The 14,005-nt window shown below is 35.5% G+C and overlaps 1 protein-coding gene across 2 annotated transcripts in view; it reads left to right on the top strand.

Annotated features, from left to right (window-relative positions):
- Positions 1-14,005, top strand: part of LYST (lysosomal trafficking regulator) — a 222,488-nt gene that overhangs the window by 49,623 nt on the left and 158,860 nt on the right. For both annotated transcript variants that reach the window (XM_031001211.3, XM_055372561.2), the window contains exons 2-3: positions 461-550; positions 3,691-3,889. In XM_031001211.3, the coding sequence (XP_030857071.3) occupies positions 3,698-3,889 (192 nt within the window). In that variant the 5' untranslated portion in view covers positions 461-550; positions 3,691-3,697. The remainder of the gene's footprint in view (positions 1-460; positions 551-3,690; positions 3,890-14,005) is intronic.

Raw genomic sequence — 14,005 nt, 5'->3', positions numbered from 1 at the left:
ATGTTTGGCTTTGGTATTGTCTATGTTCTTATGTATCCTCAAATACCTTTCATCCTAACAGGAAAGTAATGGCTGTACCTAGGAACTCTGAGTTGAAAACCTTTTTGTCTTGGTAGTATTTAGATATTCCACTGCCTCCTAGATTCTAGTGTTAAGAAGACTGGTCTAATTCTCCTTTGCAGTTAACTTGTGATTTACCTGGAGGTTTTAAGTTAAGAACTGGAAGAGGAAAAGTAGAGAGCTATTATTGAGTTGCTTTTTCAGATCACTATGTTCCAAGATTCCCTCTCAAGAGGAATTCTTGAAGTAGGCATTTTTTTAGAGTGCTCCTAAGATCTAAAAATTTCGTTGGTGGTTTCATACATCATGTATGAAGACTGGCCACTGATTATGTCACAACTTTGTTAAAATTATTTGTGGTTTACTATTGTGATTAATATGTTTGTCTTTTTTTTTGTAGGTGAAGCTTTGTTCTAAGAATATTTGTTTCATCTAGTTTATGAGTCCAAATGATATAGACTGTAAATGTCACAGCAGTGGTGAAAGACTGGTAAGTATATAATGTAATAAATATTAACCATCAACATGATTTTGAAGGCTTGAAACTACATAATTATGTGACATTCGTGAAACCCCAAGTTAAAACAGCTAAACTTTTCTTAGTAGAGATGGATGTATAGTTTGTGGTTTATTCATACAATGGTATATTGCATGATGGTTTAATGGAATGAACATTAAGAGGAAAAAGCAAAGTTACAAAAGGATATATACAGTATACTATTTATATCTGGTTGTTAGCTATAACCTCATGTTATATATTCTTTGTTTCTGGGTACTTTAAATATTAGAAAAAATTTAAAGAAAATACCGTGCAATCATCTCTTCAGTTGACATTAAAAATGACTGAAAGTCATTCAATTAAATTCAATATTTCTGTTAGGAAGAGGTGAATACTTCCTAATGTACAAAGCAAAAGTGTCCCCATCACCACAACTGATGTTGTTCTGTTAGTGCAAACTGATACAATTAGATAGAATAATGGAAATTGTATGAATATTGGATAAGATAATTCAGAATTTTTGTTATTTGTAGATTATAGAGTATTATATCTGGGAAATTCAAAACAAAATAATAAAAAAGCTCAGAAGTTTAGATATATGATTATTATATCAAAAGAAATCCACTTCCTATGTGCCTACTATATACCAGTTTTAAATCCTAGAATACATTATGGAAAACAAAATCCCATTCATAATAATGGCAAAAATATAAAGCGCCTTGGAGTAAACCTAACAAGAAATATGTAAAACCTACCTTATGAAATAATGGCAATTTCTACTTCAAGGAAGTAATAAGATAAAGGGGCAAGTAGTATAAGGGTGTTAATTGTAGCTTTGTTTATGATAATAAAAAGCTAGAAACAATCTATTCAAAAATAAGAGATTGGCTACATAGTAAACTATAATATAATGTTATATATGTAATATTTACATGTAGCAGTATGCCATACAGCTATTAAAGAGTGAGAGCTCATGTAAAATGTTTTTCAATATATCTAAATGAAATAAAAGCAAGTAATCATGTATATACACTAACCTATTCATATAAACATGTATATATTTTAGATACATTTTTAAATCAGGAAAAAACATACATTTCTGTTGAGATTATAATGCCTTTTACTGATATGGCATTAACTTTTATATCTAAAAATTTATATTGATTTCCATTATCTTAATTTCTAGAAGATAGACTTAATTATTCCCATAATTTTTCAGTTTTTCACATTTTTAATGTTTCTAAAGTTGCAGTGTATCTTGCAATGGATAGTGTCTTATAAGCACTTGTGAAGTAGTTGACCTGGCCTGCACATGAGTGCACTTGATCATAGACTTTCACATTGTCAGTGCTTCAGCAGACTTCTGTGCATTGCTGGTACTATGCCTGTTGAGTTTTTAAATGTTTTCCTGGTTGTTTTCTGAAACTTTCTGCTGATACCATCCAGTAAGATCAAGAAAGCACCAGCATATAAATTTATAGAATGACGTTAGTAGCTTTGAAGGAAAATCCCAGAAACAATACTGCAGTACTCTTAAGTGCTGTGGCATGAATGGTCTTGATGGCCCAGAAGGTGATATTGTAGGGAAATTTTATGTGATAAGAAGCATTGTGTCATAGTTTAATTCTTTTTTAGTGGTGTACTAAGTAATTATGTATCCTAAAATTATGAACAGATTCAATGAAATATATTAAAGTTGGATAAATATGAACTGAATATAAATTAGGTTATTGGATTTATTTAATAATTTTACTTTCTGAAAGCATATAAAGAACCAATATTAATATATAATAGAGGTTATTGCCGCATTTTAGAATGAGAGATGTACTTTATATTTTTCTCCTTTCTAATATTCAAAAATATTAAAAATATTGATGTTTGTTATACTAAAAGAGAGTTACTGTAATACCTAGAATTCTGATGGGAATCAAAGAATTAAACTGTGAGGTCCCAGAATGAACAGGAACTAAGGTAGTATTAGGAATTTCTCTGGTATTTCCCTTTCATGTTTATCTTTGTATCCCGTTGGTTCATTTTTACCTGGTTGGCTTCTTCTGACCCTCAGCTACCTCATAATGACTACCACAGCCCCATCTCTGTGTGACCTTTCAGCACATCAACTATATCCCTTTAGTTTAAATTCCCAAGAGAGAGAAAGAAAACCTGATTAGTCCAGTTCCTCTTTGCAACCCACACTATACGAGTCACATCTTGTGATGAGCATGGATTGTAGCTGAACTGGGGCCCAGAGCCTGACTGTGCCTCTTGGCAAGAGGCATAGTCATATGTGCACTGCCCTCTCAGCAGGGACTGTGGGGAGGGCTTCCCCCTGAAGCGGGTGAAGGGAGGTGAGGCAATACATGTCTTATTTAACTTAACATCTCTACGTTAAACATCTTTTAAAGGTTACTGGATACCTCAAAATTACTTTTAGCCCAGAGATGAAACTCTTTTGAAACTCCTTGGGGATTTCGTTGTTCATGGTTTTTCCCTTCTGGAAATTTGTACATTTTCCTCTGTATTTATGTTCCCCCATTCTGTTTGCTGTACCTTATTTCCCTTAATCTTAGAATGTCACATTACCCTTTATTTGATTTAAATATGTCATAAGAAGTGAAGTGGCGTAACTTTAGCTGTTAGAATTTTTCAGTTTTTATTCACCTGATTGGAAATCCTTTTTATTAACTGAACTTTGGTGTTTGGGGAGGATGGGTCAGTGATTGTGGGCTCTATCAAGTGAAAAATGGGTTATATTTTTAAAATACCAATTTATTATAAAATATATAAAGCAAGAACATTTTATAAGTAATGGGTTTATTTTTATTGTATTTAAGAAAGAAAGTCTTCTCCCTTAAAAAGAGAAAATGTCTTCCATCCAGGTGCTGTTACTTACCTATTCTCAGCTATGCTCAGGTATTTCAAGCCTGGGACTCATTTCTGCCATGGAAGGAATTATTTAAGAAGCACCTGACTAGGTCAGAACTATGCCTGAAAATATTATAGGGTTAAGTACCAATTTCCAGTAATTTTAAGCCAATCCTCAGTTAGAAACAAACAACAAAAACACATAGTTTTAAAAGTAAATTTGTATTTGTTTTCCTAATCTTTTTTTTGTAATACTTATTTTATAGCTCGGTCATGAGCACCGACAGTAACTCACTGGCACGTGAATTTCTGACCGATGTCAACCGGCTTTGCAATGCAGTGGTCCAGAGGGTGGAGGCCAGGGAGGAAGAAGAGGAGGAGACGCACATGGCAACCCTTGGACAGTACCTTGTCCATGGTCGAGGATTTCTATTACTTACCAAGCTAAATTCTATAATTGATCAGGTAACATTTTTATATCAAATACTGACTTTCATCAATATATGATAGTTAACTATAGCTACATGGTTTTGGATTACATAGTTTCTGAAGCCTCCTTGAGATAAAGTCCAGTCTTTCACATTGTTCCACTAAAAAAAAAGTGGACCTATTTATAACTATATTGTTTATTTGAATACTTTCAAAACGTCTGAAATATCTTAGAATTATGAATTGCCTAAGAACTAAATGGTTTCATATATACTATGCTTTTTATCATAATATCAGTGAGATAACTATGGTTCTTAGTAGACATAATCCTATATCCCTGTATCTTATGTCAGAAACATGATGAATTTTCATTTTCAATAAATATCAAATATGTTTTTGAAAAATTTTTGGAGGCTGCTAATTCTGGAGTGAAAGCAGAGACCTTTTATGTGAACTAATAATTACTGAGTCCTTTAGCTTGTATACATCTAATTTATCAAACGTTTTTGGCTTAAAGTATGGTATGACCATATGGTTTTGCTGTTTTCTAATTATAAAATTAACAGAGTTTTAAAACTAGTTGAGACTAGATGTTTTCATCTAACCTTCTTTTACAGATGAGAAAACAGATCCAGAAACATTAAGTACTCACATAAATTAATTTTAAGGCCAAATGTGATTTATATCTTTATTTCATTTTAGTAGAAAATGAATAATTATTTTGTGATTGTAAAACTCTACAATCTGCTTTCAGGGAACTAATTAATATAGTTAGTTGAAAAAATAATGAAGTGTTTGTAACACCAATATGATGGATTTTTTTTAACACTTTGAATGTTACCAGCTTTAGATGTAAAATTGGCCATCATTAAATAAAATTTCTTTGCTATGAAAGCATTTTGCTAATAAATACATATATTGAGGAAATATGGAGACTAAAACAGTACTTCTGTTTTCACTGTAAGCTAAGGAACATAGCAAATACAAATTAGGAAGCATTTACTTGTCATGGAATTTTCAGGACATTTGTAGGTTGATGGGTTTTTTTTGAGACACAGAGTCTCGCTCTGTCGCCCAGGCTGGAGTGCAGTGGTGCGATCTTGGCTCACTGCAACCTCCACCTCCGGGTTCAAGTGATTCTCGTGTCTCAGCCACCTAAGTAGCCGGGACTACAAGTGTGCATCACCACACCCAGCGAATTTTTGTATTTTCAGTAGAGATGGGGTTTCACCGTGTTGACCAGCTGATCTTAAACTCCTGACCTCAAGCAGTCTACCCCCGTTGGCCTCCCAAAGTGCTGGGATTACAGGTGTGAGCCACTGCACCCAGCCAAGTTTATGTATTTTTATTCTTTTTCATGAATGTGATTTGTTAAATGAGTGATTAAATATAATTTTTATATATTTGTATGACTTTTCTGTAAATAAAATTTAAAATCAGAAAAAATCATGTTAGACCATGTATAGTGATTTATTTTGAAATTTTGATTATTTTATATGTACACCATGCTCTGTTCTTCTTCCCCACAATAAAAAAATTCAATGCTTTGTCTTCTTTAAAATATACCATATAAATAGCATCAGTAATAGTAAATATCGAGGAATGACTCTAATAAAATATGTACAGTACTTCTGCATGGAATTCTATAAAACATTATTGAGAGAAACTAAAGAAGACCCAAATAATTGGAGCATTATATAATGTTCATGTATTGAAAGAATCAATATTATAAACATACATGTTTTCTCCAAATCTATAGATCCCAATTTAATCCCAATCAAAATCTTAATAACAGCATTATTAAAAATAACATTATTGAGATATAATTCACATATCTTAAAATTCACCCATTTTATGTGTACAATTCAGTGGCTTTTAGTGTAGTCACAGGTAAGTGCATCTGTCACCACAGTTAATTTTGGAATATTTTCATCACCTCCAAAAGAAACTCCATACCCTTTAGCTATTGTTCCCCTATCCCTTCCATTCCCCTACCCCTAAGCAAACACTAATCTACTTTCTATCTCTCCAGATTTTATGCTTTCTCTTTTATGTCATGAAATGTCTTTTAATGTATTACTAAATGACTGAAATAATTCATGCCATAACAGCAGCAGTAATTTTTCTTTTGGGAATATTTTGCTAGTCTGTAGTGTTAGCCATTCTAAAAGAATATGAAGTAGTATCTTATTGTAGTTTTAGTTCACATTCCTCTAACAACTAATGATGTTGAGCATTTTTTCATTTGCTTATTGGCCATTTGTATATCTTCTTTTATGAACATCTGTTTAAAAGTTTTGTACCATTTTTAAGGTCAGGTTATTTATTTATCATCAGTTGTAGCAGTTCTTTATGTATTCTGGATCCAAGTCTATTGGATTCCAAATACGGTATTTTCTTTGTATATATGGTAAAGAGACTACTTTCTCTTTTAAGTCATAAGAAATATTTTAAGATATTAAATGACTAAAATTATTTAGGTCATAAGTTAAATATTTTTTTCCCGTGGTGGTATTTTTTAATCCCTTCTTTCCACCTAGTCACTTTTTGGAATATCTGTAGCAATAATAGTAGGAACAGTAGATGTGCCTTTGGAGTGAAAATAAATAGCCATTTAAAACATAGGCCTTTATCAACATTTAGTTCTTTCAATTAGGAAATGGAGAATGAATGTTTGAGTTTTTAAGGGGAATTAATTGAATGAGATTTTATCATTTAAGATGAAATCATAACACTAGACACACAGTTGTATGTTTTAGGAGGAAATTTAGTTTTTCTATCTGTGCTTCTCATGAATAGGAGCACTTCTTGAGTACTCTGGGGTGATTTAAGCCCTTTCCCACCAACTGTAGTCCGTTTGCTTTATTAATATTTATTTATTTATTTTTGAGACAGAGTCTCACTTTTTCACCCAGGCTGGAGTGCAATGGCACAATCATGGCTCACTGTAACCTCAGCCTCCAGGGTTCTAGAGGTTGTCATGTCTCAGCCACCTGAGTAGCTGGGATTACAGACATGCGCCACCACGCCCGGGCTAATTTTTAAAAATATTTTTAGTAGAAACAGGGTTTTGCCATGTTGGCCAGGCTGGTCTCAAACTTCTGGCCCCAAGTGATCTACCCGCCATGGCCTCCCAAAGTGCTAGGATTACAGGTGTGAGCCACTGCGCCCAGCTTATTAATAGACATTTAATATAAAGAAGTAAATAAACTTTTTATTGAGGTATAATTTATATACAGTAAGTGCACAGATAATGTGTATGCAGTTAGATGAATAGTGACAAATACACCTCACATCAGTAGTCCCAATCCTTTGGGAGGCCGAGGTAGGTGGATTACTTGAGGCCTGGAGTTCGACACCAGCCTGGGCAACATGGCAAAACTCCATCTCTACAAAAAAATACAAAAATTAGCCAGGTGTGGTGGTGTGTGCCTATAGTCCCAGGTACTCAGGAGGCTGAGGTGAGAGGATTGCTTGAGCCTGGGGGGATCAAGGCTGCAGTGAGCCATGGTCGTGCCACTGCACTCTGACCTGGGTGACAGAGTGAAACCCTGTCTTAAAAAACAAAACAAAATCCAAATATTTACACCTGTGTCATCACCACCCAGATCATTGTTTAGAATATTTCCGCCACCTTAGAAAGTTTTGTCATGCCTTTTTTTCAGTCAGTCCCTCCCCTTCACTCACTGCAAGACCACCACTGTTGTGACTTTTAGCATGTAAATGTAGCTTTGGAATCATGTAGTATGTACTCTCATGTCTCTGAAATTCTTCCATGTTGTTGCATAATTCAGTAGTTCACTACTTCTTAATTTCTGATTAGTATTTCATTGTAAGGGTGTACTGTAATTTGTTTAACCATTCACCTGCTGTTTAATCTTTTGAGCTGTATGCATTTGGCTATTATGAATAAAGCTGCTTTGAACATTCCTATAAAAGTCCTTGGATATGTTTTCATTTCTCCTGGGTAAATATGTAGGCATACAATTTGTGGGCAAAGGGTAATGTTTGTTTAATTTTGTAAGAAACTGCCCAACTGTTTTGCAAAGTAGTTGTACTATGTTTCATTCTTACCAGCAGTGTATGAGAATTCCAGTTCTATATCCTCTCTAATATTTGATATTGCCAGTCTTTGTAGTGTTAGTCATTCTAAGTGAATATGAAGTAGTATCTCATTGTAGGTTTAATTTGCATTTTTCTGGCAATTAATGATGATGAGCACTTTTTCTATATTTATGGGTCTTTCTAGACTGCATTGTGTTCCACTGATCTTTCATGTAGTCTTTTATCAGTACCCTGTCTAGATTACTGTGGCTTTTATAAAAATAAGTTTGGAAATTAGATGTTGTAAGTTGTCTAATTTTGTTCTTGTTTTTAAAGAAAGTTTGGCCATTCTAGATCCTTCATATTTTCATATAAATTTTAGAATCAACTTGTTATTTCTACAAAATGCACACTAGGATTTCAGTTAAGATGGCATTGAATCTATAAATCAGTTTACAGAGAATTGACACTTAACAATGTTGAGTTTTCCAATGCATGAACATGATATCAAACTCTATTTATGTCTTCTTTAGTTTGTTTCTCTGCACTATTGAGTGGTTTTCATTGTAGAGGTCCTGCCTGTTGTTTGGTTAAATTTATCCTAAATATTTGATTCCTTTTTGATGCTATTATAAATGTTATTTAAATTTTTTTATTTTCCTGTTGTTTGTTGCTCATAGAAATACAATTGCTTTTCGTATGTTGATCTTGTGTCCTGTGCCTTTGCTAAATTCATTCATTAGATCTTGAAACTTTTCTGTAGATTCCCTAGGATTTTGTATGTAAATAATGATGTCATCCGTGAATGACAATTTTACTTTTTTCCCAATTTGTATGCCTTTTATTTTGCTTTCTTGACTTTTGCACTGGCTTCTAGTACAAAGGCAGATGGAAGTAGTGAAAGCGGACATCCTGGTTTAGTGTCTGACCTAAGGAGAAGCATGAGGTATTTCACCATTAAATGTGATAGGAACTCTCAGTTTTTCTTAGACACCTTTTATCAGAATGAGGGAATTTTCTTCCATTCCCAATTTGTTGAGAGTTTTTATACTGAATGGATGTTGAATTTTGTCAAATGCCTTTTCTGCATCTGTTGAAACTGTCATATGATTTTTCTTTTTTATTCTGTAATGTAGGTAAGTTATCTTGATAGTTTTTGTTGTTGTTGTTGTTGTTGTTTTCTTTTTTTTGAGACAGAGTCTCAACTCTGTCGCCCAGGCTGGAGTGCAGTGGCGCAACCTTGGCTCACTGCAACCTCTGCCATCCAGGTTTAAGTGATTCTCCTGCCTCAGCCTCCCAAGTAGCTGGGATTATAGGCGCCTGCCACTGCACCTGGCTAATTTTTGTAGTTTTAGTAGAGACGGGGTTTCACCATCTTGGCCAGGCTGGTCTTGAACTCCTGACCTCGTGATCCACCCGCCTCAGCCACCCAAAGTGCTGGGATTACAGGCGTGAGCCACTGCGCCCGGCGGTAGTTTTTAAATGTTTGCATTCCTGGAATAAACTCCATTTTGTTCATAATTTATTATACACAGAAATTTTAATCTACTTATTCTTAGGGGAAAATACTCTTTTTAAATATCAAAAATATTCTTTTTAATGGTTAAAGATGACAAAGTTGAATATTTCTACCATACCACCATGCCCAGCCTATCTTTGCTTTTAATCTTGGCACCCGTATCAACTAGATGAGTGACCTTAGTTAGTCACTTAATTGCTCCAGAGCACAGTATCCTCATCAGTAACATAAGGACATTCAGCTGGATGACTTAAGGGATCCTTCCAGTATAAAAATTGTCTCTGTGTAGTATTTGAAAATAATGGCTTCTGGTTTCTTCTATGCCCTATTGCCAACATATATATCAAAATTGGACTAGTATACATGAACATGTGTTATAAATACTACTTTTTAAAATTTCAGTGATACATAATTTCCATACCTATTGCACTCTGTGGATGTTTTATAAAGTTGTTACTTATGTTGCTGAGTAAAATGTGAAGTTTTACCAAAGGGGGTTGTACATTTATGAACAAAATATAATTCAAACATTATAATAGGTTTTTAAAAATCTTTGGCTATTTTCTATGTAGGAGAGTACTTTATTCTTCCTACATTTTTGTAGTAGTATCACTTTAATGTATAGTACTGCTGAAATGGGCTACCTGTAGTGATATATAAAATAAATAGAACAATATCAGACCTTTAGAAGTGTGGCTACAGTTTATTCACTGCTTTACTCAGCAGACCATTAAGTACCTACTATGGCCCAGCACCTCTGCTAGATGCGGAGATGAAAGGACAGTGACTGTCTTTACCAGGAGCTCTTCGCTTTTGAAGAGATAGATAAATAAATGATGACAAAGCAGTGTAAAAAATATTTGGTGAATGTAGTGGAGAGGGGTCATCAGGAACTGCTTCTTAGATATTGACATCCCTAAGTAGGAATTGGCAATGTAAAGAGGCAGGAAACACCAGACCAGAGGAATTAAACATGAAAAAACACGGGGGCTAGAGAAAACACAGCACATTCAATGAACTACAAGTAGTTTAGTGAAGTTACAGCGAAGGCTGAACTTTGCTTTGCTTTTGGTAAAACGGGGATTGGCTAATGGGGAGACCTGAAGGGCAGAGGCCATGACATGGCAAGCCTTGTATACCGTGTTAAGAAGTCTTAATTTTATTCTGAAAACATTGGGGAAATTTTAAAGCAAGGGAATAGGCAATGAGAATTATTCTTCAGATTTGACAAGTGAGTTAATGGTAAAATTGGCAAGAGTTGTTTCAATAGGAGAATAATGCAAACTTTTAAATATAGTAAAGGTAATAATAAATGAGCATTAATTTACTATATCTAGTTCTGCAGTTTCTGTTCACACACAAACCTAGTTCTATCTATGCATGATTGGTCTGACAGGAATGAGAGGATGTAGGGGATGTTGGCATTCCTACTTCTTGGAGTAGTGAGAGTGTGATCACAGTGGAAATCTTAACTGCTCGACAATGGTGCTATCCATGGAGAGTAGATAATTCATTGAATTATTCCCCTTTTAATTAATCCCCCAATTATCCACCCAGACTGATTGAAGCAATGAATATATCAGTTGATTGTGGTGTAACAGACCATGTTCCAAAACTTAGTGGCATAAAACAATGATTTCTTTGCTCATGATTCTGTTGAGTTGGCAGTTCTGGCATGGCTCAGCTGGAATAGCCACTTTGGCTCCTTGAGGTATCAGCTGGTCTTACATCTGAGTTTGCAGTCAGTTAGCAGATTAACTGAGGGCTATTGGGTGGGGCTGTTGGCCAGCCTCAGTTCTCATCCACATGGCTTCTCATCTTTCAGTAGGCTAGACTTAGCTTCTTTACATGATAGTGGAAACATTCCAAGAGGGTGCAGAAGCTGCAAGAAGTCACATAACAACATGTTGATCACATTCTATTGGTCAAAGCTAGCCACAAGTTGAGCTCAGATTTAAGGGATGGGGAAATAGACTCTATCACTTGATAGGAGGAACTGCAATTAATTTGTGGCTGTGTTTAAGCTACCATGGTCTCTTCTCTGACCAAAATTATTATTATTCCTCCTACACTCACTCCCCTCTACGCCTCTTGAAGTATATTATTCCATCATGACCTCAGGGTTGAATTGATGATCTCATGGTATGCATCAGTTCTGGATACACATGAGGCTTTCAAATATAGTAATTTTGTTGCAGCTCTTCTTGATTGAGAAACTTGTGATTTAGACAGGTTATCTGCTCCGCATATGCCCTATATACAATAATGAGATAGGAGTAAGTTAATTGTAGTAAGAAGAGGGACAGGAGAGGAACATAGCCATCTCTCGGCCATAGCAGTCCTGAAATCCAGTCAGCACATGTTGTCATGGCCCCTGTTCTAGGGTCTGGAAATATAATTATCTTCTGTGGGAGTGGTTCCCTAATCCATGTTTCTCCAGGACTCTTGGTTCCACCCTATGACGTGTCTTCTCTTTTCTATAACAATTAGCCCATAATATACAGCTTTCTCACCCTGCTTCCGCCTGTTGAAGAGTGGGCGCCCAGAGGCCTTTTTTCATTTTGAGCTGTCTCTATCCTATCCCTTTTAGGCCAAGCTGTTAGTATTTTTTAATAACCAACTTTCTTTAAAATGTTGTGAATTTCCTGTGAATCTTAGTGGGGTTCACTCTATGCCTCAAAAGCCACATCTATAATAGCCTTTGAGACAGCCCTCTCTGCTTTGTGCAGAACAATCCCCTGAAGATTCCTAGTAGTACTTTTGTCTAGGTGATAGGATCTACTAGGCACCACCTAAGTCTTTCTGGAGTCTTAACAAAGAGTATTATGGCCATTTAATAACCATTCTTTGCCTGCAGGGGAGGTGGGGCAGAATGGGAGCTGGCCGAGCAAACTATGGCCTACAGGCCAATCCTGTTGCCATTGGCTTGTTTTTGTACAATGTACAAGCTAAGAATAGTTTTTGCATTTTTAAAGGGTTGTTAAACAGAAGAATATGCAACAGAGACCATATATGACTCACCAAGTCTAAAATATTTACTATCTGGTTCTTTATATAAAAAGGTTGCAATTCCTGGACTAATTCAAGAAAAACTGTTAGCATAATGTTTATCACTGGGAAAAACAGTACATACAACTATCCTGACTCATCAAAAACATTTGATAAAAGGTCTAAAAACAAATTAAGCTTCGAATAGAGGATTTCTTTCATATACAAAGATTAGAAGAACCAATTTTTTTTTTCTTTTTCGAGGCGGGGTCTCAGAAAAAAAGACTCTGTCATGCAGGCTGGAGGGCATTGGCACAATCTCAGCCCTCTGCAACCTCTGCCTCCCAGGCTCAAGCAATCCTCCCACCTCAGCCTCCCAAATAGCTGTGATTACAGGCATGTATCACTATGCCCAGCTAATTTTTGTATTTTTTGTACAGATGGGGTTTCACCGTGTTGTCCAGACTGTTTTCAAGCTCCTGAGCTCAAGTAACCACCCTCCTTGGCCTCCCAAAGTGCTGGGATTGTAGGCGTGAGCCACCATGCTCAGATGCCAATAATATTTTTAATAAGAAGTTCTATGTGGGACCAATACAAGCATAATTCTTTATTACTATTTCCATTTGATATTATGTTTTAAATACATGTAGTGGTAAAGTGGAATATGAAAGCTAAATGTGGGAAAGATGGAGAAATAAAAATACTGTTTTTTAAAGTAATGTGAACAGAAAAATCCAAGAACTCATCCAGAAAACTTTTCAACAAAGTTGTAGAGTATAAGGCAAAGATGTTTGTTTTTAGCTGCAGCTATACAGCTAGAAAAGAAAAGGAAAGAGAAAGATCCTATTTGTAGTACTAATGTAGAAACTTTCATATATGTGTATATACACATATATTAGAAATAATTATAAAATTCTGATAGAAGAAATAAAGGACTTAAATAGTCCATACACATATATTCCTGCTTATGCATGGAAAATCAAATTTAATTAGCATGTCAAGATACAGATTTAATATAATATCAGAAATACCTATTAGGCTGGATGTGGTGGTTCACCCCTGTAATCCTAGCATTTTGGGAGGCCAAGGCAGACAGACTGCTTGAGCCCAGGAGTTCAAGACCAGCCTAGGCAACATGGCAAAACCCCATCTCTACAAAAAAATACAAAAATCAACCAGGTGTAGTGGCACGTGCCTGTAGTCCCAGCTACTTGGGAGGCTGGGGCGGGAGGATCGCCTGAGCCTGGGTAGTGGAGGTTGCAGTGAGCCATGATTGTGCCACTGAAGTCCGGCTTGGGTAACAGAGTGAAACCCTGTCTCAAAAAAAAAAAAAAAAAAAAAAAAAAGAAAGAAAAGAAAATAAATACCTATTAGCTTTCCATCACATTCTGGATAGAGTCCAAGTTCCTTATCATGTCATCCAGAAGTCCTTGAACCCTAGCCATCTGGTGCCCATCTGCCTGTGCAGCTTCCTAGACATCAGTCCGGTTTGTGATCTCAGCCCTTTCCCCTTTGACTCACTTGCCCATTTACTCCCGTCCCACCACTTCTACTTCTGAATGGCTAGGTTAGGCAATTAGTTTAAAACCCAGTCTAAACAA

This window comes from Gorilla gorilla, chromosome 1 (assembly GCF_029281585.2).
Source record: "Gorilla gorilla gorilla isolate KB3781 chromosome 1, NHGRI_mGorGor1-v2.1_pri, whole genome shotgun sequence".
Lineage (NCBI taxonomy): Eukaryota > Metazoa > Chordata > Mammalia > Primates > Hominidae > Gorilla > Gorilla gorilla.
This window is presented reverse-complemented; position numbering and strand designations above follow the sequence as displayed.